This window comes from Chanodichthys erythropterus, chromosome 5 (assembly GCF_024489055.1).
Source record: "Chanodichthys erythropterus isolate Z2021 chromosome 5, ASM2448905v1, whole genome shotgun sequence".
NCBI lineage: Eukaryota > Metazoa > Chordata > Actinopteri > Cypriniformes > Xenocyprididae > Chanodichthys > Chanodichthys erythropterus.
Genome location: NC_090225.1, coordinates 31,288,755 through 31,308,957, shown reverse-complemented (window position 1 = coordinate 31,308,957; position 20,203 = coordinate 31,288,755). Strand labels below are relative to the sequence as shown.

Sequence of the window (20,203 nt, the reverse complement as noted above, 5' to 3'; positions counted from 1 at the left end):
GACTCACAGCACAGACTGTATCTTATCCTGATGGATGTAATGATTAACTGTAAACATTATCAGTAGGCAGAAGGTGAAAAACACCTTTCTTACAGTATTTTGAACAATTTAAGTTGCATTTTATGCATAAACATTATAGTATATATTTGTCTTTATATCCTTACCCATGTTTGGTATCAATAGTTTTATATCAACGTTAAATTTAGTGTGATGTTTTCTTTGTACAACATAAATCTAATCTAAAAAAGCAATAATGTACTGACAGTTATTTATTTATGTGTGTTTGCTTTAACAATTACATTGTTCACGTTGTTAACTTGTTGACACTTTTGTGGACTTAAAAATATCCTAAACAACTTATTAAATATAAATAAATGAATAAATATACATACAAATATTGTAATATTAAATAAAAATATAAGTAAACTATAAGTAATGTCAACTAACTCAGAGTATTAGTAGACTGTTAGGTTCGTGTCAGTAGAATAACACTGACCATGAGCAGCCATCCTTTGTTTATATTTCTTTAATGATTTTATAATGGCAGGAAACCCTACCTAAAACAACAGAAAAAAGAAAGCGGAAAATAGCTCTTTCCCATTGTGTGTGTGTGTGTGTGTGTGTGAGAGAGAGAGAGAGTGTCCATCCCTCCCCCTCCTTACATGTACATAACCATGGTGAATCTGGACTTTAGACTGGTGAGTAATGAAAACTGAATAGTAATCTCTGGGCCGTTTCTTTTTCAACAAGTGGGGAAAGGTTAAACTCATTTTTATGCGACGGACAGGACATTCTGAGACCACACTGTTAAATGAGCTGGAGAGAGCCGGTGTGGCTGACATCTCTCAGAAGACCAGAGTTCAGGTTTGACTCGAGGTTTATGTGGCTGAGAGAATCGAGCATCATCTCTGTTTGCTGCTGGTCAGTGTGATGGAAGAGACATGTCTGCTGCTCTAGAGAAATACTGCGGCTCCGTGTTTTGGGTGAGTCTTCTGTTTTATGGGTTTATTTTGTATATCGTGTTTTCAGGTTTCTGAGTTTTGAATGATAACACAGTCAGATTCTACAGTTCACCACAGTACAACGTGCTGAAGTAGCTGGAAATTCATGAAAAGAGAGACCAAATTATATTTTATCCCACTCTGCGTTCTACTCAAAATGCAGCCCAGAATGTTATGAATTAAATGTTTTTAAATTTATGATAATTTTGTGAAAGATTTTCAGCAACACTTACTAGGATTCATCAATGTATAAACTAACATGAACTACCAATGATCAATGCATTTATTACAGCATTTATTAATCTTTGTTCATTCATGTTAGTTCACGCTGCATTAACTAATGTTAACAAATACAACATTTGATTTCCATAATGAATTAGTAAATGTTTTAATTAACATAAAGCAAGATTAATATTGTATAAGTGCAGTTCATGTTAACTAATGTAAATAATAAACCTTATTGTAAAGTGTTACCAGATTTTCTGTTGTCCATTACAGTTGACACTGGTTAACTAAAGCTATTAAAAACATGTCTGTTCATTGAAATAAAGTTGAAATAAAATAAAAATATTATTTGTGAAACTTGTGTCTAGGCTATAAACTGAAAAAAAAAAAAACCCTGAAATAAAAATAAATTACACCAAAATATAAAGAATATTGATAAATATAAAAATAATAATGTAAATATAAACAAAAATGTAACAATATATATAAAAAAATTAAAAAATAAATTGACAAAAGCACATGACGAAATGTCTAAAAACGAAAACTATAAAAATAAAAGCTAATTCAAAATATTAATAAAACTAAAATAAAAACGAAATTAACACTGGTTCTGAGCAGTACGTGGATTTGATGCAAGTTATTTTAAGAAAATGTACAATGAATGAAGACTTAGGCAAAATTATTGCAAATTAAAGTTGTTTTAATGAACGTGATTTTATTTAGGAAATAAAGATTATAGACTAATAGCTAGAATTACATTTTGCTTTCATTTATAACCACTCACACATGATATATGTATGCAGTCAAACCAAAATGTATTCAGACACCTTGAACATTTCATTCATTAATTCAGTTTATTCACTATAGTTTCAAAAAATGGTAATAAAATATGACAAGATCTCAGAGTTAAACTGTCAGAAAAAAATTACTGGTAGTCCACTGAATGAAGAATGTTTGGGTATAATATGTCACAGTTTACTTTATTTAGCTATCCTCACTTACAGAAATGAACTATAGTGCTGCACACACTAGTAAAAGTATAACAAAAACGTCTGAATAATTTTTGGTTTGACTGTATATAGTCTGATTCTGATTCTGATTGTGTATGTGTGTGTGTATATATATATATATATAATGACATGCTATGCTCAGTATGTCTATGTTCACCCATCCTTAGTTTTATGTCAGTTAGTAAGTGTGGGTGACAGACAAGAACTGGACGAAATCATGAATGACAACACACACACACACACACACACGCACACACACACACACACACACACACACACACACACACACACACACACACACACACACACACACACACACACACACACACACACACACACACACACACACACACACACACACACAAATAACTTTGAAGAGTTGAAAATCCATTGAAAAAAATTCAAGGTCTGGAGCATAATCTCCTAAGCTGCAGTTTGTGAAATAGATAATAAGTGATTTCTGGAAAAAACATTCTGAGCTTGTTCATGGCAGTGATGGTAGTAATAAAATCACTTGAATCATATGTTGTTTTCTCTGTGTAACTACAATAATAACTTTAATCATTGACAGTCTCAGCAATATTATGCTGACATCTTCTCTTGAGTTGAACTCCTGCCAATGTGTCTACTTTCACTTACTCTGATGTGTGTGTGTGTGTGTGTGTGTCAGAATGCCTCGTACCTGCAGCGTCCGGACCCGGATCTGCCGCTGTGTGTGGAGAGGACAGTGCTGGTCTGGCTTCCTTTAGCGTTCCTGTGGCTTTGTGCTCCGTGGCACTTCTCTAGTTTCTGTAAGAAATCTGCCAAAGCTCCGGCCTCGAGACTCTACATCTGCAAACAGGTGAAATCATGTCAAATATCACTCATTTCACAACAACAGTCATTTAAAAGATAATTCAATATCAGGACCACAACATCCTGACATGCTTTCATCAGTGCCACACCTGTGTTCATTTAAATGACAGAAATCATAATGACAACACACAAATTAATACAAAGGACAGTGTATACGTTTAAAGTGCATCTTTGCAATACATTATATTACAGTCTTATCATAAATAAACGTATCTTTTATAAACTTTTAAAATATTTATCAAGACCTTTGTAATATCATTGTTTATAATGAATCAGTTTATATATCAAACCACAAAAATATCTTACATTCATGGAAATTAACTCATTACATTCCTTAAGTTTTGAGATATTTCTTTTTTTGGTTGCCTCGATGGAATATCATTTTTTATCATTTCATGTTTGCATTGGTTTGTGTACGGCGCCATGCTGTTCATCACATTGTTCTCTCTAACATTATTTTACTTTCGTCCAAAAGATTGTGTCCGGCCTCCTGTTGCTGACAGCGATAGCGGAGTTAGCGCTCACTCTGGGTCAGGATTATGGGCCATCGAGTGATTCCAGCGCACAGAAACACCCGGCGGTGTTGTACATCAATCCTGTTCTGTTCGCAGTGTCATGGGTAAGTGTACATTTACATGAGAGTGCTCCATAAATAATCTGAAATGCTCACGAGCAGCTTGTGTTTGTGTAGGTAGTTGTGATGTTGTGCCAAGAGTCCATGCGGCGCAGGGTGAAATCTGTGGACTCCGGAAGCCTCTTCCTGTTCTGGCTGCTTCAGGTGGTGTGTGCGGTTTTCCAGTTCCAGACTTTACTGAGGGAAGCGCTGGGACAGGTACAGAAAACACTCTCAGATATACTGTACGTACAGGATAATGCATGACTTCCTTTTGCTAATGTTCCCATTACAGGATTAGTTCACTTCAGAATTCAATTTTCCTGATAATTTACTCTCCTCCATGTCATCCAAGATGTTCATGTCTTTCTTTCTTCAGTGGAAAAGAAATGAAGGTTTTTGAGGAAAACATTCCAGGATTTTTCTCCATATAGTGGACTTCACTGGGGTTCAAATGTCAGTTTCAGTGTGAAAAACTCATTTTCTCCTCTAACTTCAAAATCGTCCGAAATCGTTGTTTTACCTTTTTTTGTGAAGAATGTTTGATTTAGTTTTTGACGTTCACTTTGTAAACACTGGATCGGTACTTCTACGTCACGCGTGATCTTTCCAACATGATTACGTCATGCGTGGAGCATCACAGAGCAGTGCAAGATGAGCATTTGTGGTTAAAAAGTATATAATGTTTATTTTTTTGTAGAAAATGAGTGATGGTTTCTCTAGATGAGACTCTTATTCCTCGTCTGGGATCATGTAGAGCTCTTTGAAGCTGCACTGAAACTGACATTTGGACCTTCAACCATTTGATGCCCATTGAAGTCCACTATATGGAGAAAAATCCTGGAATGTTTTCCTCAAAAACCTTCATTTCTTTTCCACTGAAGAAAGAAAGACAAACATCTTGGATGACATGGAGGAGAGTAAATTATCAGCATTGTATTGCATTATATCTTTTAAATCTACAGAGCTTTGATCATATATATATATAAGCATTTAAATATCATCTTACTAAGACATATTATTGGCAGATATTGATATAGTATCTGCTATACTGTTGTAAAGATCTCATTGATTTACAATACAAGCATCAGAATCTCATCTTACTTTTCGTCCATATAAATATCAGCATCTGGACCAAATTGCATGTTTTTGCTCAGTTTGAGCCTCTGAATGAAGCTGTTTTTCTCACTATATCAGACTATATGAGCCATAAAAGCTTGATAGCAAATATGATACTCAACATAAAACACACATGCAAACGTCTTAAAGGCTCAATAAATGGTTCCATTAAAGAAAAAGAAAAAAAATTCAGACTATTATTTCATATGTTAGGCTTTATAGGGTTAATCATGGCACATATACATATACTAGTATTTAGGTGTTATAAAATGAATACTTATAATCCTCAATATCACCACAAAACGAATCACTAACTTCATCTTTACCTGCATACATTACATATACTCACATAAAGCAATATTTACTGTATAGAAAATCTCATCTGGTTGATTTTTTTTTATACACCGTCAAATGTAAACTATCATACTGTCCAGTCTTCAAACATAAACATTATGAATTTCTGTAAAGTGTGTATTCTGAAAGAAGCTATATTATCAAAATTGACTTGATTTCAATTAATTAATATTGATATTAATACTGACAAAAGCTGTAAAACATTGTAGTTCATTAATAGCGCAGGACACAGTGTGACTAAAGCCTCAACATATGTCCACAAATCTGTGATTATTGTAAAGTGTTAGTGAAATAATCATGTTTGTGCTCAGGATGAAGTCTCGGACGTCCCTCGGTTCTGCCTGTTCTACATCAGCTACGGACTGCAGCTGATCGCTCTGCTTTTATCAGCCACCGCTGACGTTTCACCTGAAGTTAAAAGACTTTCACAAAAGGTACAGAAAGCGTGTGAGAAATAGCACTTGTATTGTCACTTATGCATATTTTTCCAATGTACTTTCTCTAATTCTTCACAGAATCCCGAAGCAAAAGCAACGTTTCTCAGCAGAATCACCTTTAACTGGTTTAACAGGTGGATAAGAGTTTATTGTGTTCCTTATCTTGCATATTCCTCATATTGTGTTCCTGTTGTGTCTATATGACACACAAATTCTGTGTACATTTAATATATGTGTCTTTCTTCTGCATAATACTCGTGTAAATCTGTTTCCTCAGTATGGTGTTCAAAGGTTATAAGAAGCCTCTGGTTCAGGAGGACATGTGGGATCTGAATGAGAAAGATTCCACTCATGTGATCTGTGAGGAGTTTGAAGACATTATGGCCAGAGAGCTGAAAAAAGCTCGCAGCGCCCTACAGAAGAAAGGAAACAAGCGAAAGACTACTGATGATCGTCAGAACAGCTTGGCCAAAGGAGTCAGTCAGGATGTTCTAGTTATGGTAATATCGTGTTCACAGCTCTTTGCATTACTGCTAATTATCAGTGTTGGTTTACACTGCATTTATAAATTATTACATTTATTACAGCCAAGTGTATTAGTTTTTCTCAATTTATATTTCTGATATAAATTCTGATGCAATATGAATCAAAAATATTTATTTTCCCAAAGACATTTATGGGTCATTGAGGAATATGGTTTTTAAAAGTGTAAAAAAACATAATGCAGATATAATTCATTTTGAAGTTTAATTAAGTGTTAACAATGAGATTATTTGGTTTTTATAATAAATTATCACTGCTTTTGTCATATTTTACAAGATGGACAAAATTTGTCACCAAAAAAGTCATTCAGTTTAACCAAAATTTCGGTTTTACCAAATGACGATATTTTCAAACAATGCTAACAGGCTGATATCTAGCAAAAGGACAATCAAACATTTTATATTTAGTATAACATTTAAAACATTTGTTACATTTTCCATGTTTTATAGCGGTTGTACCGAATGACCTGAATGATGTCACATCCTGTCACATGTTACTGACCGCATGACTTGATCCAAAATGTTCCTTTTATATTGGTTATTCCGAATGACATCGATGAAATTCATTCATTCTCTCTCATATCAAAGCAACGACTTCTACACATAATTTTAACACCATTTTGCACTATGTTGATATATGATGTTATAAAATCATGCTACAATATAAAATATATACATTTATTACATTTTAAGATATTTTAATCACAAATTAAATGGCTGTATTGGCCTTTGGATGGTTAAACCGAATGACCTTTTGACACTTCAAAATCTTTAAAATACCTTTATATGAAGCAAAATATAATTGAAACCTTTTGGATTCAATTAAAGAGATCTAGTTGTACTACCTTACATACTTTGGATGTCATATCTTTGTTTTTATTATTATTACAGCCTTTGGACAAAAAAAAATGACCCGTCACGTTATCGATCCTTATATAGAGTATAACGATTTATTACGACTATACACTGAAAAAATTATGTTGAATTTATATGTAAAACTTAGCATGTATCAATCTCTTTTGCATTGCCAATGAGTGAACAGTTTTTAACGAAACTTGAAAAACAAGACCTTCCCCGACTGACTATGAAAGCCTATAGATTGATTTTTATGTTAAGGACTCGGGACGTTTTTGCCGGGAAAATCAAAGGATGTGACGGTTACTCGCGCTGCCGAGAGCCTCTCTTCCGGTTAGTGAGGCGTGAAACGAATGTGTTCAGGATAATGCAGTACTGTAATATATCAATGAGTCAGGAAAAGAAAAGGGATTATTTCAAACTAGTCTCACGTAATCAGATCTATAGTCTCAAATATAGGCCTACCTTATGATCAAACTATCAACAGTGTAATTTGACTTACCTCATCTGTCGACATGATGCCGGTGAATTGCAGATTTATCCACATCGCTATATGATCAGAGGATTTCTGAACTGCTGTTTTCTCGTCGCTGTCATTTTTGTTATGTTTATTTTGTTATTGAGAGGAAAGCGGGCGGAACATATTTGCATCTAAACGTCGCTCTCAGCCGCTTGGACTTCGTCAGAATATTCGTTAACAAGTATTTCAAACTTTGTTTTACTTCTAAGCAAATAAGGAAAAAGAGTTGTGAGAATGTAGCAGTCTCGAATCACCGAGTCTTTTCTATGTGTGCACGAGCACGAGCAATAAGTTGCTGCTGCAGTTCACTTAACGGCCACCGGTGTCGCTAATAACATCAGTTCCACATTAATCAGTTAAGAAATATATTTTTGGCTTTTTACAACTTAATTTCACCATGACTTTTGACATCTTCAAAAGACCTTAATGTTTATTGGGATGTCTTTATAAAACATGCATCATATTTTCTGTTATGTTCTAAGAAAAAAAAGAAAAATTAATAAAACCCACAGTAATTTCTGCAGTAAGTAAAGCTGTCAGTATGTGTTCTGCACATCAGCACTCAAGAGATAATACTATTTAATCCTATTTTAACACTATTGTTTCCTTCTTTTCTCTCGCTCACATTAATTCATTGTTTGAATGATTAGTGTTTTGCGATGACCTGTGATTACCAAAAACTAACTGATGCACTCGCAATATTTCTTATTAGGAGGAGACGGGAAAAAAGAAAGACAAAAAGAAAGCGAAGAAGGACTCTGAATCTGAATATCCTCAGTCCTGGCTGATTGCCACCATTACCAAAACCTTCAAAGGTGTGCTTATAGAGTCAGCCTTCTTCAAACTCATACAAGATCTTCTAGCGTTTGCAAGCCCACAACTTCTCAAGTAAGTGGTTTTTAATTTCTGAGTTTTTGATTTTGAGACTTTTTATTCGCATGTCGCCATCGCGGCTGGTTAGGACAAAAACTCTGATTAACATGGAAAAGATGCCTTTTATCGTGGCGTTGTGTCTGGTTAGGACACGGTGTAAGTCTTATTGTTTAAATCTCGTTTTCTTGAGTACCATGTTTTACCATGACTAACATCGATCCATCTTACTGCAGTGTGCAACAAGTGTCTCATTGCAACTGCCAAGCGAACGCAGAGTAGCACCACAACAACTTTCAACACTCAAATGTATCTAATATCATAAACTGAGCTGCTTTACCCCTCATACGCTTGACCGGAAGAAGCGGGAGTGGTTGTCTGCGGCATAATGAAAGTTCTGCTGCTCTCGAAGCGAGTCGCACTCGTCTCTCATTATCAATCGCTCCAGTGGCCTCGTTTCTGTCCCAATACTTGTCCACCAGCTGTAGATGTGAAGACAACACCTCCCATGATTTCGCAAAAACGTCTCGGTTACGTATGTAACCCTCGTTCCCTGAAGGAGGGAACGGAGACGTACGTCAGTAGTGACCGACGAATTGGGATATCGCTTAGAGAGCCCTATCATCTTCGTGTAAACTAAAACAAGCCAATGGAATTGGCGTGCGATATTTGCATAATGCGCACCGCCCCCGACAGGTGTATATAAATAGGAAGCAGATGCAATCGCACTCTGTTTTTCGCTGAGGAGACAACTGGTGTCCGCACTACAGCGAGGGTACAGAAACTGTGGCGACGGGACGTACGTCTCCGTTCCCTCCTTCAGGGAATGAGGGTTACATACGTAACCGAGACGTTCCCTTTCAGTCGGTCACGTTCGACGTACGTCAGTAGTGACCGACGAATTGGGATCCCAACTAAAGCGCCACAGTTACGAAACCCCTTCCAGTGCCCAGCACAAGCTCAGCCGCCCATAGCACCGGCTGGCGGTGAAGGGGCGAGCTTACACCGAGAGAGTCTACTGCTGTCTAACCACTACCCACTAAGTAAACTAGACACACTGGGGAAGCGAACCCGTAAGGGACGCTGCGGAAACCACTACCTACCCAATGGGGGAGGAGTTTACGTGGGAATGCACATATGGACTGGCCCGGAGGGGCAGTATGCATATGGAGTCCCTGGGATGGCTCCACCTGGTTAGGGGGAGACTCATCTGACAGGTGACAGCAGAGCTGGCTCTGCTAAGGGAAAGACACGGACTCGGCCCGTAGGGAGTTTTAAACCGTGGAAAATACACATATGGGACCGCTCACGTAGAGGGGTCACGACATATGGGCCCCAGCCAACAGACAGCGTCAGCGACGGATGTAGGCCTGGCATCAGACACTCCGCAATGTCCGAGCCGAAGGGGGAGGCGGAGGAACTCGACAGGGTTCACCAAGCGGGGAACACGACTGGAGTGAAAGTATGCACGTATCCGGCCAGTGGCGGGAATGGCATTGCAAGCCGACACTTAGAGTGGGTACAACACGTCTACCGACTAGTGGATGCGAGTACACGCGAGGATACCGGCTCTACACGTAGGCTATAAAACCTAGCGAACGTGTTAGGTGTCGCCCAGCCCGCAGCTCTACAGATATCTGTCAGTGAGGCGCCATGAGCCAGCGCCCAGGAAGAGGCCACCCCTCTGGTGGAGTGGGCTCTCAACCCGAGCGGGCAAGGCACGCCCTGGGATTCGTACGCCAAGGCGATGGCATCCACTATCCAGTGGGCCATCCTCTGCTTGGAGACAGCCTTTCCCTTCTGCTGGCCTCCGTAACAGATGAAGAGCTGATCTGAGGTCCTGAAGCTTCGCGTTCTGTCCACGTAAACGCGCAGAGCGCGGACGGGACAGAGCAAAGCTAGGGCTGGGTCTGCCTCCTCCGAGGGCAGCGCTTGCAGGTTCACTACCTGATCTCTGAAGGGAGTGGTAGGAACCTTGGGCACGTATCCAGGCCGGGGTCTCAGGATGACGTGAGAAGCACCGGGCCCGAATTCTAGGCACGTTTCGTCGACCGAAAATGCATGCAGATCCCCTACCCTCTTCAGGGAAGCCAATGCAACCAGAAGAACCGTCTTAAGAGACATTAGTTTCAGGTCGACTGATTGCAAAGGTTCGAAGGGATGACCCCGGAGAGCTGTGAGAACCAGGGTCAAATCCCAAGAGGGTACGGAGGAAGGGCGAGGAGGATTCAGTCTCCTGGCCCCCTCAGGAATCTGACGATCAGATCGTGTTTCCCCAGGGACTTACCCTCAACTGCATGGTGATGTGCGGCAATGGCGGCAACATACACCTTGAGGGTGGAGGGAGACAGCCTTCGCTCCAACCCATCTTGCAGAAAGGAAAGCACGGATCCGACCGAACATGATCGGGGGTCCTCTCGGCGAGAGGCGCACCATTCGACGAACAGGTTCCACTTCAGCGCGTAGAGATTCCTAGTGGAAGGAGCTCTAGCGGAAGTGATGGTGTCTACGACCGCTTGCGGGAGATCACTCAGAACCTCCGCATCCCGTCCAGGGACCACACGTGGAGGTTCCACAGATCGGGACGCGGGTGCCACAGGGTGCCCCGTCTCTGAGTCAGGGGGTCCTTCCTCAGAGGAATCGGCCAGGGAGGTGCTGTCACGAGGAGAATGAGGTCTGAGAATCAGGTCCGAGTGGGCCAGTACGGAGCCACTAACAGAACCTGCTCCCCGTCCTCCCTGACCTTGCACATGAGTTGTGCGAGAAGGCTCACTGGGGGAAACGCATGTTTGCGCAGACCCGGGGGCCAGCTGTGTGCCAGGGCATCCGTGCCGAGCGTGCCGCCGGTCAGGGAATAAAACCACTGGCGGAGGGCAGTTTCCGGGGAGGCAAGCAGGACTACCTGGGCCTCGCCGAAACGCTGCCAAATCAGCTGGACCGCCTGGGGGTGGAGCCGCCACTCGCCCGCAAGTAGATGCTGCCGTGACAGCTCGTCGGCTGCACGGTTGAGCACACCTGAGACACGAGTGGCCCGAAGGGACCTCAGATCCTTCTGACTCCACAACAAGAGATGGCGGGCGAGTTGCAACATGCGACGGAAGCGTAGACCACCTTGACGGTAGGCGTACGCAACGGCCGCAGTGCTTAGTGAGCGGACTAGAACGTGCTTGCCTGACAACAGCTCCTTGAAGCGGGCCAGCGCAAGACGAACCGCTAGCAACTCGAGGCAATTGGTATGCCAATGCAGCTGAGGCCCCGTCCAAAGACCTGTCACTGCATGCCCGTTGTACGTGGCCCCCCATCCCGTGGCAGAGACATCTGTGGAGACCACAGCGTGCCTGGACACTCGTTCGAGGGGTACTCCGGCCCACAGGAACGAAGGGTCCAACCACCGGACAAGGGTGCGACGGCAGCTCGGTGTCACGGGGACACGGAGCGTGCCGCACTGCCACGCCCATCTCGGGACCCGGCCGCGGAGCCAGTGTTGAAGCGGTCTCATATGAAGCAATCCGAGCGGCGTTACCGCGGCTGCAGATGCCATATGCCCCAGGAGCCTCTGAAAATCTTTCAGTGGAGCCGCTGTCCTGCACTTGAGCGAGCTCAGGCAGTTCAACACCGACTGGACGCGCACCTCGGTGAGACGCGCAGTCCGTGCGACCGAGTCTAGCTCGAGACCGAAACAAGAGATCCTCTACCCGGGGGCGAGTTTGCTCTTGTCCCAGTTGACCTGAAGACCCAACCGGTTGGGAGCTACAACCATGTCGGGTAGGACTTTGTACTGACATGCCCGACCCTCGAACGCAGACCGACCTAGGAAGGGTCTGTGTCGAGGCAGAATCGAGACATGAAAGTATGCGTCCTTCAGGTCTATTGCTGCAAACCAATCCTGGGGACGGTCCAGGATTGGCCGTAGCCCACCGCCCTTTTACGGTACAATGAAGTAGGGGCTGTAAAACCCCGACTTCATATCGGCTGGAGGGACCGGCTTGATTGTACCCTTCGCCAGGAGGACAGCAATCTCCACCCGGAGAACAGGAGCACTGTCCAACGACACCTGAGTGAAGTGGACAGCCCTGAAGACCGGGGGACGCCGGGCGAACTGAATCGCATAGCCGAGTCTGATAGTACGAATGAGCCAACTGGACAGGCTGGGGAGCGCTATCCACGCTTCCAGACACTGAGCCAGCGGGACCAAAGGCACCACAGACGCACCGGGGGTGGGGCAGCAAGGCAGAGAGGGACCCGACTCGGACGGCTTGAGGGCGGCCCGGAGTGGGGTCGGACTCTGCGAGGCAGCAGTGTGCATGGGAGACGGCGCACGGGACGCGGTCTGCACCATCACACTGCCACCTGCTGGCGAATGGGGAGGGAGCTGACAGCAGCGAGGCGGAGCCTGGCACACTGGCAGACACCCCTTGTTGTGACCTGGAGTTTGAGGAAACTGCTCTTTTTGTGGCAAAGTGGGTACCGCTGGACTCCGGAGAGCCAGCGGCGGTAGATGGACAGCCGCCACAAAATCCCCCCGGCCCTCCTCCGGGGTTGGGAGAGCAGATGGAATACTCTCCCAAAGGGCAGGAACCTTCCGCTCCAGGTCGCCCGTCTCAGGGCCGAGTTTTCCCCGACCGCTTGCCACCTGGCTGGCAGAGACGGGCTGGGCACCACGTCCGCGCCCGGCACCCTGCTGTTTGGCTGGTGTAGGCTGCTGCTTTGCCAACTTAGCAGGGGCGGAGGAAGACGCAGGCGGGCGCCCTCGGCGACGAGCGGGCTGAGGCTGAGCCACGGGCGGCTGGGTGGAGGCAGCAGCGGACCGCCGTGGCATGACATGTCTGATAGCCTCAGCCTGCTTCTGTGCAGCGGAGGACTGTTGGGCACAGCTCTCCACCGCGTCGCCGAAAAGGCCGACCGGAGACACGGGGGAATCCAGGAACCGATGTTTGTCGGTCTCCCTCATGTCTGCCAAGGTCAGCCAGAGGTGGCGTTGCTGGGCTACCAGAGTAGACATCGCCTGGCCAACAGAACGCGCTGTCACTTTCGTTGCCCGGAGGGCAAGGTCAGTGGCAGCGCGCAGCTCCCCAAGCAGCTGTTGGTCAGGACCTTCCTGGGGCATCTGCGACAGCGCTTTTGCCTGATAGACCTGCAAAAGGGCCACCGCGTGCAGGGCAGAGGCAGCCTGCCCACAGGCACTGTAAGCTTTCTCAGTCAGACCGGCTGAGAATTCACAGGCCTGGGACGGGAGACGCGGCTCACCGCGCCAGCCAGCGGCCGTTGGACACAACTGCGTCGCAACAGACCGCTCGACTGGCGGGATCTTCGCGTACCCCCTGGCTAGCCCGCCGTCCAGGGAGGTGAAGGCGGACGAGGGACCAGGCCCTGTACGAGCCCCAAGCGGAGCTTGCCAAGACCTGGTCACCTCATCGTGTACTTCCGGGAAGAAAGGCATTGGGGGGGGACGCTGGATTTGACCAGCGTGACCCCCCGCCAAGTACCAATCGTCCAACCGAGATGGGCCGGGACAGGGTGGAGGGTTCCACTCAAGCCCGACGCACAAGGCGGCCCGGGAGAGCACAGCCGTAAGCTCGGGATCCGACTCGGGCAACGCTACCGTCCCGGGCGGCAGCGCGTCCGAATCCTCCCCCGAGGACTCAGGCTCACCTTCCGATGCAGCGATCGACATCTGATCTGCCGCCGGCACACCAAAGGTAACGGCTGGACAGTCCGTAGAGGGTCCAGCGGAAACCAACGGTGGCACGTGCTGATGGGTTGCGGTGCTGATGAGGCGGCAGGGGCCCGAGGAGCGTTTCCGCTCGGCGGGGAAGCCCTGACCGTAATCCTCCGGTCACCCTTCCTATACAGCGCCGTACCGTCATTCCGGTTCCCGGGGCCGGAAAAAACGGTCGTACGCGGCATAGGAGAGGGGACCCCCGCTTCCTGAGACTTCAGGAAGGAGAGTCTCGACCTCAGCATCGCGATAGTCATGTTCCCGCAATGGGAACATGAACCATCCACAAAAGCTGCTTCAGCGTGCAGAATGCCCAAACACGAGATGCAACGATTGTGCCCATCAGCAGGGACCAGGGAACGACCGCACCCATTAACGCACAGACGAAATGACATACTGTCAGGGTTCGTCTGTAAAGCTCTTTTAGAAGGGGAAGTCAACTCACTCGTGCTGAAGCACCCAGGGAGCGACGCGATGTGTCAGGTACACCACTCCCTGACACACCGAGGAACCGGCCCAAATCGCTACACACGCACACGCTCTTTGTGTTGCTGTGAAAACAGCAGTTTTCGAGCTTATAGCTCAGCTCCTCGGAGACTCGCGACCTCGCTGAACGTGCCCTTTCACCAGCACTGAAAGCTCGCTGTAAATCCTCTTCTGAGGCAATGTTTTAGAATAAAACAAACGAAGAAAGGAGTCTTCTAAAACAGGACACCAGTGAATGGCTCCGAAGCGAAAGACAGAGTGCGATTGCATCTGCTTCCTATTTATATACACCTGTCGGGGGCGGTGCGCATTATGCAAATATCGCACGCCAATTCCATTGGCTTGTTTTAGTTTACACGAAGATGATAGGGCTCTCTAAGCGATATCCCAATTCGTCGGTCACTACTGACGTACGTCGAACGTGACCGACTGAAAGGGAACAAGGCGTCATCAAGCTACGCCTTTGTTTTGAATAAGCGACCTCGAGTGGCGAAATTTTACATATTGTGGCTTTAAAGGATTAGTCCACTTTCAAATAATTTTCCTGATAATTTACTCACCCTCATGTCATCTAAGATGTTCATGTCTTTCTTTCTTCAGTCAAAAAGAAATTAAGGTTTTTGATAAAAAACATTCCAGGATTTTTCTCCTTTATAGTGGACTTCAATGGGCACCAAATGGTTGAAGGTCCAAATGTCAGTTTCAGTGCAGCTTCAAAGAGCTTTAAACGATACCAGACGAGGAATAAGAGTCTTTACCAAGAGAAACCATTGTTCATTTTCTAAAAAAAAATACAACTGTAGAAGAAAGAAAGATATGAACATCTTGGATGACATGAGGGAAAGTAACTTATCATGAAATTTTATTTGAAAGTGAACTAATCCTTTAACGTTCATATAACCAAGAAAAAACATTTAGACATTTTGAATGATCATAGTTATGCAAAGTTTTTATAACTTAAGGGAACGTTTGCAAAACGTTCTTAGAACATATTTGTGTTTTATCTTCTGACTTCTTTGCTTTAATATGATGTTGTTTGTCACAGGTTAATGATATCCTTCACTCAGGACAAATCAAGTTATGTATGGACCGGCTACATGTACGCAGTGCTGCTTCTGGTGGTGGCGTTTTTCCAGTCTGTTATTCTGCAGCAGTATTTTAATCGATGTTTTATCCTCGGTATGAAAGTACGCACAGCTATCATGGCAGCTGTTTATAAGAAGGTACACTGTTAGATCTCTGCTTTGCATCAATTTATAATCCCTTTTTCTGCAATATTTGGTATTTGTGGATTTAGATGTCTGCCAAGTGCCCCTATTTTGCTTTTTCTGATATTACCTTTTATGTTATAGAGCTGTTTGTGAATGCAAAAGGTCTGCAAAGTTTCAAAGATCAAAGTGCAGATAAATGCACTAAAAGAAAGAATCACTTTGATGAGATTGATATGATAAAACTGATGCCATCATTACTGTTCGTATCACTGAGCTGAAATTCAGATATGCTAATGGGCATTTGATTTCCAATCAATCACAAGAGATCATCTGAGTCATCTGACCAATCAGAGCAGAGCAGCACTCAGAAAGGCGGGGTTTAGAGAGACCGAATCTTTGAACAAACCGTTTCAGACTGTGAGAAAAGAGCTGATGCTGCAGTGGATATTATGAGAAAAGTGTTTTTGATCTTGGATGTAGTAGGAGACACAAAACAACATTAGGAACCTTTAAAAAAGCGTACGAGGGGCAGTCTAATCGTTTAGTTGTGTCCTAGCCAGTGGATTATTTTGTGATGACTCATTATTTACTGGTTTCTTTCAGGCTTTAGTTGTATCTAACGACTCTAGGAAAGAGTCGACTGCTGGAGAGATTGTCAACCTGATGTCAGCGGATGCTCAGAGATTTAACGACGTCACCAACTTTATTCATTTGCTATGGTCGTGTCCACTGCAGATCGCTCTGTCCATAGCTTTCCTCTGGATTGAGCTGGGTCCGTCTGTCCTAGCGGGCCTGTTGGTCATGGTGCTGATGGTGCCCATCAACGGCTGGCTGGCCAACAAATCCAGGGGCTTCCAGGTGATTCAGCTTCTTAAAGCATTGCTCTTGTCTGGTTACAAAATAAATATAGTTTGTCCGCTGCATCATTATCCACTAAGCACAACATGCTTCTTTTCAGGTGCAAAACATGAAATTTAAAGACTCGCGCATGAAAATTGTGAACGACATATTGAACGGAATCAAAGTAAGTGGTGTCTCAAATCACATTTCCACTTACAGGACAAATGAAAATATAACATCTTGTTTTGTTGACATGTATTTCTTTGTCACCTGTGTGGTAGATTCTCAAGTATTACGCCTGGGAGTCATCTTTTGAGTCTCAGGTTCAGGAAATTCGAGAAAAGGAGCTGAAGGTGATGAGGAAATACGTCTACCTCTCATCTGTCTCCATCTTCATATTTTCATGTGCTCCAGCTATTGTGAGTATAATAGTGTTTTATATACAGTGTGAAATGATTTTCTATTGCAAGGCACCAGTATATCTGTCAGTGGATTGACAGCAAAGTTGAAAATCTACACTGTGTATTCAAACCTTGAATGAATGAATCTCAGAAAGAAACGCTACCATCCCGTTTTAGTCATGTGTTATCGTCTGTAGGTGTCTCTGGCGACCTTTGCTGTATTTGTGGCTGTGGATTCTGATAACGTATTGGATGCAGGGAAAGCTTTTACCTCCATCTCACTCTTTAACATCCTGCGCTTCCCGCTGGCCATGCTTCCGCAGCTGATATCTAGCATGGTTCAGGTACTGTACAGAATCTATACATTTATTATATATTTATATTGCTATTTATACAGAAGCATTGTATTGCTACCTTTCAATAAGCTTTGTTTGCAGTTATAAAAGTATTTTTGACCATGTTTGAAATTAGTACTTGTTTCAATGTTCAGACCAATGTATCTAAGAAAAGACTTGAGAAATTTCTGAGTGGGAGTGATGTGGACACGACGGTTATCAAGCATGACATCAGCAACAGTAAGTCAAGAACTCATTTCAGTATTCTTAGACAAACTTAGCTGATTTCAAATTGTTTTAGAAAAACTTAAATCATTTTTTGACGTGCTCATTACTGTTTGCAGTGTGATCTTGAATAGTTGTGTTCTGTAAAGACCATACTTCAGAGGAACAACTGCAGTTTCCCAGCTAACATATTATGTTCTAAGAACATTTTGCTAATGTTCATATTAAGTTGTGAAAATGTTATTTCAGAATGTTCTCTAAATGTTCCAAAAAAAACAAAAAAAAAAACGTAATTATGCAAAAGTGCGGGAACATTACATTTTATCAATCTTTAAACATAATGGGAATGTTTCCTTTGGAATGTTCTTTGAACGTTCCAAAACTAGTAACATTTTAACAAAACTTTAGATGAATGTTCAACTGAAATGCTTCAGAAATAAACATTCCATGAACAATGTATAAATAACATTAAGGTAACATTCCATTTTATCATTCTGCAAACATTATGTAAATGTTACTTTTGAATGTTCTCTAAACGTTCTGAAACAAGAAGTAACATTTTAAAAACGTTAAACGAACATCCCAGGTGACAGGGAACATTCTCAGATCTTTGGCTAATGTACAGAACAAACGTTCTTCCAGTAACATTAATAGAACATTCTTTCAAAGTTATCTGGCCTTTAATAATGTTCTCAAAACCTTAGCACAAAAACATTCATACATCGTTCATGGAACATTCATGGATGTTCGTCTTATCATTTTTAAAATGTTACTATTTGTTTCAGAACGTTCCGAGAACATTCAAAAAGTAACGTTCCCATGATGTTTGAAGAATGATAAAATGGAATGTTTCTTTAATGTTTGTATAAACAAGAAAAAACGTTTTATGACTTAATGGGAACGTTATTGTAATTGCTCAGTCAATTATTATTCTTCTCAGACATTAATCACATTTTTGAGGGCCTAAACATGCTTGAAAACTCATGAAACTTTGCACATGCGTCAGAAGTTGTGAAAGTGTACATCTGATATGGGTTTCAGAATTAGGTGTGGCAAAATGGCTCAATAGCACCACCTACAACAGGAGATATTTTGAATTTTCTCTGCAAAATTTTGGCAGTTTTTGCTATGTTGTACTTTAACAAACTTCATCAACAAGGTCATATTTGGTCTGTCTAATCTAAAGGCTTTTGAGACATTAAATTAAAAAGATCTAGAGTTTTCACTGAAGGGCGTGTCCGTGGCGGCCTGTCAAAATTCAATGTTTCACCATGAAAGAGGAATTTGTTGTAATTCGGACATACAATGTCCAATCTGCCCCAAACTTCTCATTTTATTAGAGTCCTGGCCTGAAGACATCTACATTCAGTTACAGTCAAAGCGCCACCTGTTGGCATAATATTTTTGTGAGATCATTGTAAAAGACTGGATAACTTTGAACAAACATTCTTTTGACGTTACTGGAAGATGTTTGTTCTTAACTTTGCCAGAACATTAGCTGGGTTAGTATGAAATCTCTGAAAGTGCTCAAATGTTCTTCATTCATTAGGTGCTGCAGTGAGCATAAGTGATGGCACATTCACCTGGGAAAGAGACACAGAACCAGTTCTGAAACTGTGAGTTTTGCCGTTTCACTCACTACAACATAACACTGTCATATTTTACACTATTACAGTACTAGTGTGCTTGCATGCGTGTGTGTGTTCTACCTATCAGTTTTCACTATGGTTTTAACCACTGATTGTATTGTTCAGTGTGTCTCTGGACGTTCATCCTGGTCGTCTGGTGGCAGTGGTTGGAGCCGTGGGTTCTGGAAAGACATCGCTGATATCCTCTCTGCTGGGAGAACTGCACTGCCTCAAGGGCCACATTAATATCAATGTAATCAAACAGATCATTTTATGAAAAGATCTCCTGAAAGATTAACGTAACTCTTATTTGCTGGCTGGACATTAGTCACATGTGTTTCTCTCTCAGGGGTCGATGGCGTATGTGCCGCAGCAGGCGTGGATACAGAACGCTACTCTCAGGGACAACATCCTGTTCGGCTCTAAGCTGGACGAAGAGCGTTACCTGTCCGCGGTGGACGCGTGTGCTCTCGGGCCAGACCTGGATCTTCTGCCTGGGAGAGATCAAACTGAGATCGGAGAGAAGGTAAAGCAGTGCTTTCAAACCTTTAGTCCTTGACCTCCACACGAGAGTTCCCGGGGATTAAATCCCGGACGAGCCCCCACATTTGTCACGACAGGCTCAAAGCCATGACAAATGATAGGAGGACATAGTGATGATGGATCTTTATGTATAAAATAAAACTGAGACTGGTGAATGTAAAGTCACAGTTGGCATGTTAAATGGTGGATGTAGGCATGGGCAATATGGGCCAGGGGTGCAGCATTCTTTTTATAATGCGCATTCAATGTGCAAATAAGCTTTGAAAATGAGAAAGGGATAGATGCATTTGTAACCTAAACATTTTATTTGTGTATATAACATTTTTAAAGGCACAAATGGTGATATGGTGACCTTGAATTCAAACCACTTTATTTTCCTAATCCATTTAAAATACAATTACATTCCATATGAAT

At 43.0% G+C, this 20,203-nt stretch overlaps 1 protein-coding gene across 2 annotated transcripts in view; it reads left to right on the top strand.

Annotated features, from left to right (window-relative positions):
* Positions 1-743: 743 nt before the first annotated feature.
* abcc2 (ATP-binding cassette, sub-family C (CFTR/MRP), member 2) overlaps positions 744-20,203 on the top strand; it is a 32,562-nt gene continuing 13,102 nt past the window's right edge. For both annotated transcript variants that reach the window (XM_067386884.1, XM_067386883.1), the window contains exons 1-17: positions 744-983; positions 2,907-3,077; positions 3,567-3,710; positions 3,783-3,923; positions 5,489-5,611; positions 5,693-5,748; positions 5,892-6,114; positions 8,244-8,419; positions 15,652-15,829; positions 16,421-16,675; positions 16,776-16,841; positions 16,939-17,076; positions 17,256-17,402; positions 17,549-17,633; positions 19,168-19,234; positions 19,373-19,499; positions 19,596-19,772. In XM_067386884.1, the coding sequence (XP_067242985.1) occupies positions 942-983; positions 2,907-3,077; positions 3,567-3,710; positions 3,783-3,923; positions 5,489-5,611; positions 5,693-5,748; positions 5,892-6,114; positions 8,244-8,419; positions 15,652-15,829; positions 16,421-16,675; positions 16,776-16,841; positions 16,939-17,076; positions 17,256-17,402; positions 17,549-17,633; positions 19,168-19,234; positions 19,373-19,499; positions 19,596-19,772 (2,316 nt within the window). In that variant the 5' untranslated portion in view covers positions 744-941. The remainder of the gene's footprint in view (positions 984-2,906; positions 3,078-3,566; positions 3,711-3,782; positions 3,924-5,488; positions 5,612-5,692; positions 5,749-5,891; positions 6,115-8,243; positions 8,420-15,651; positions 15,830-16,420; positions 16,676-16,775; positions 16,842-16,938; positions 17,077-17,255; positions 17,403-17,548; positions 17,634-19,167; positions 19,235-19,372; positions 19,500-19,595; positions 19,773-20,203) is intronic.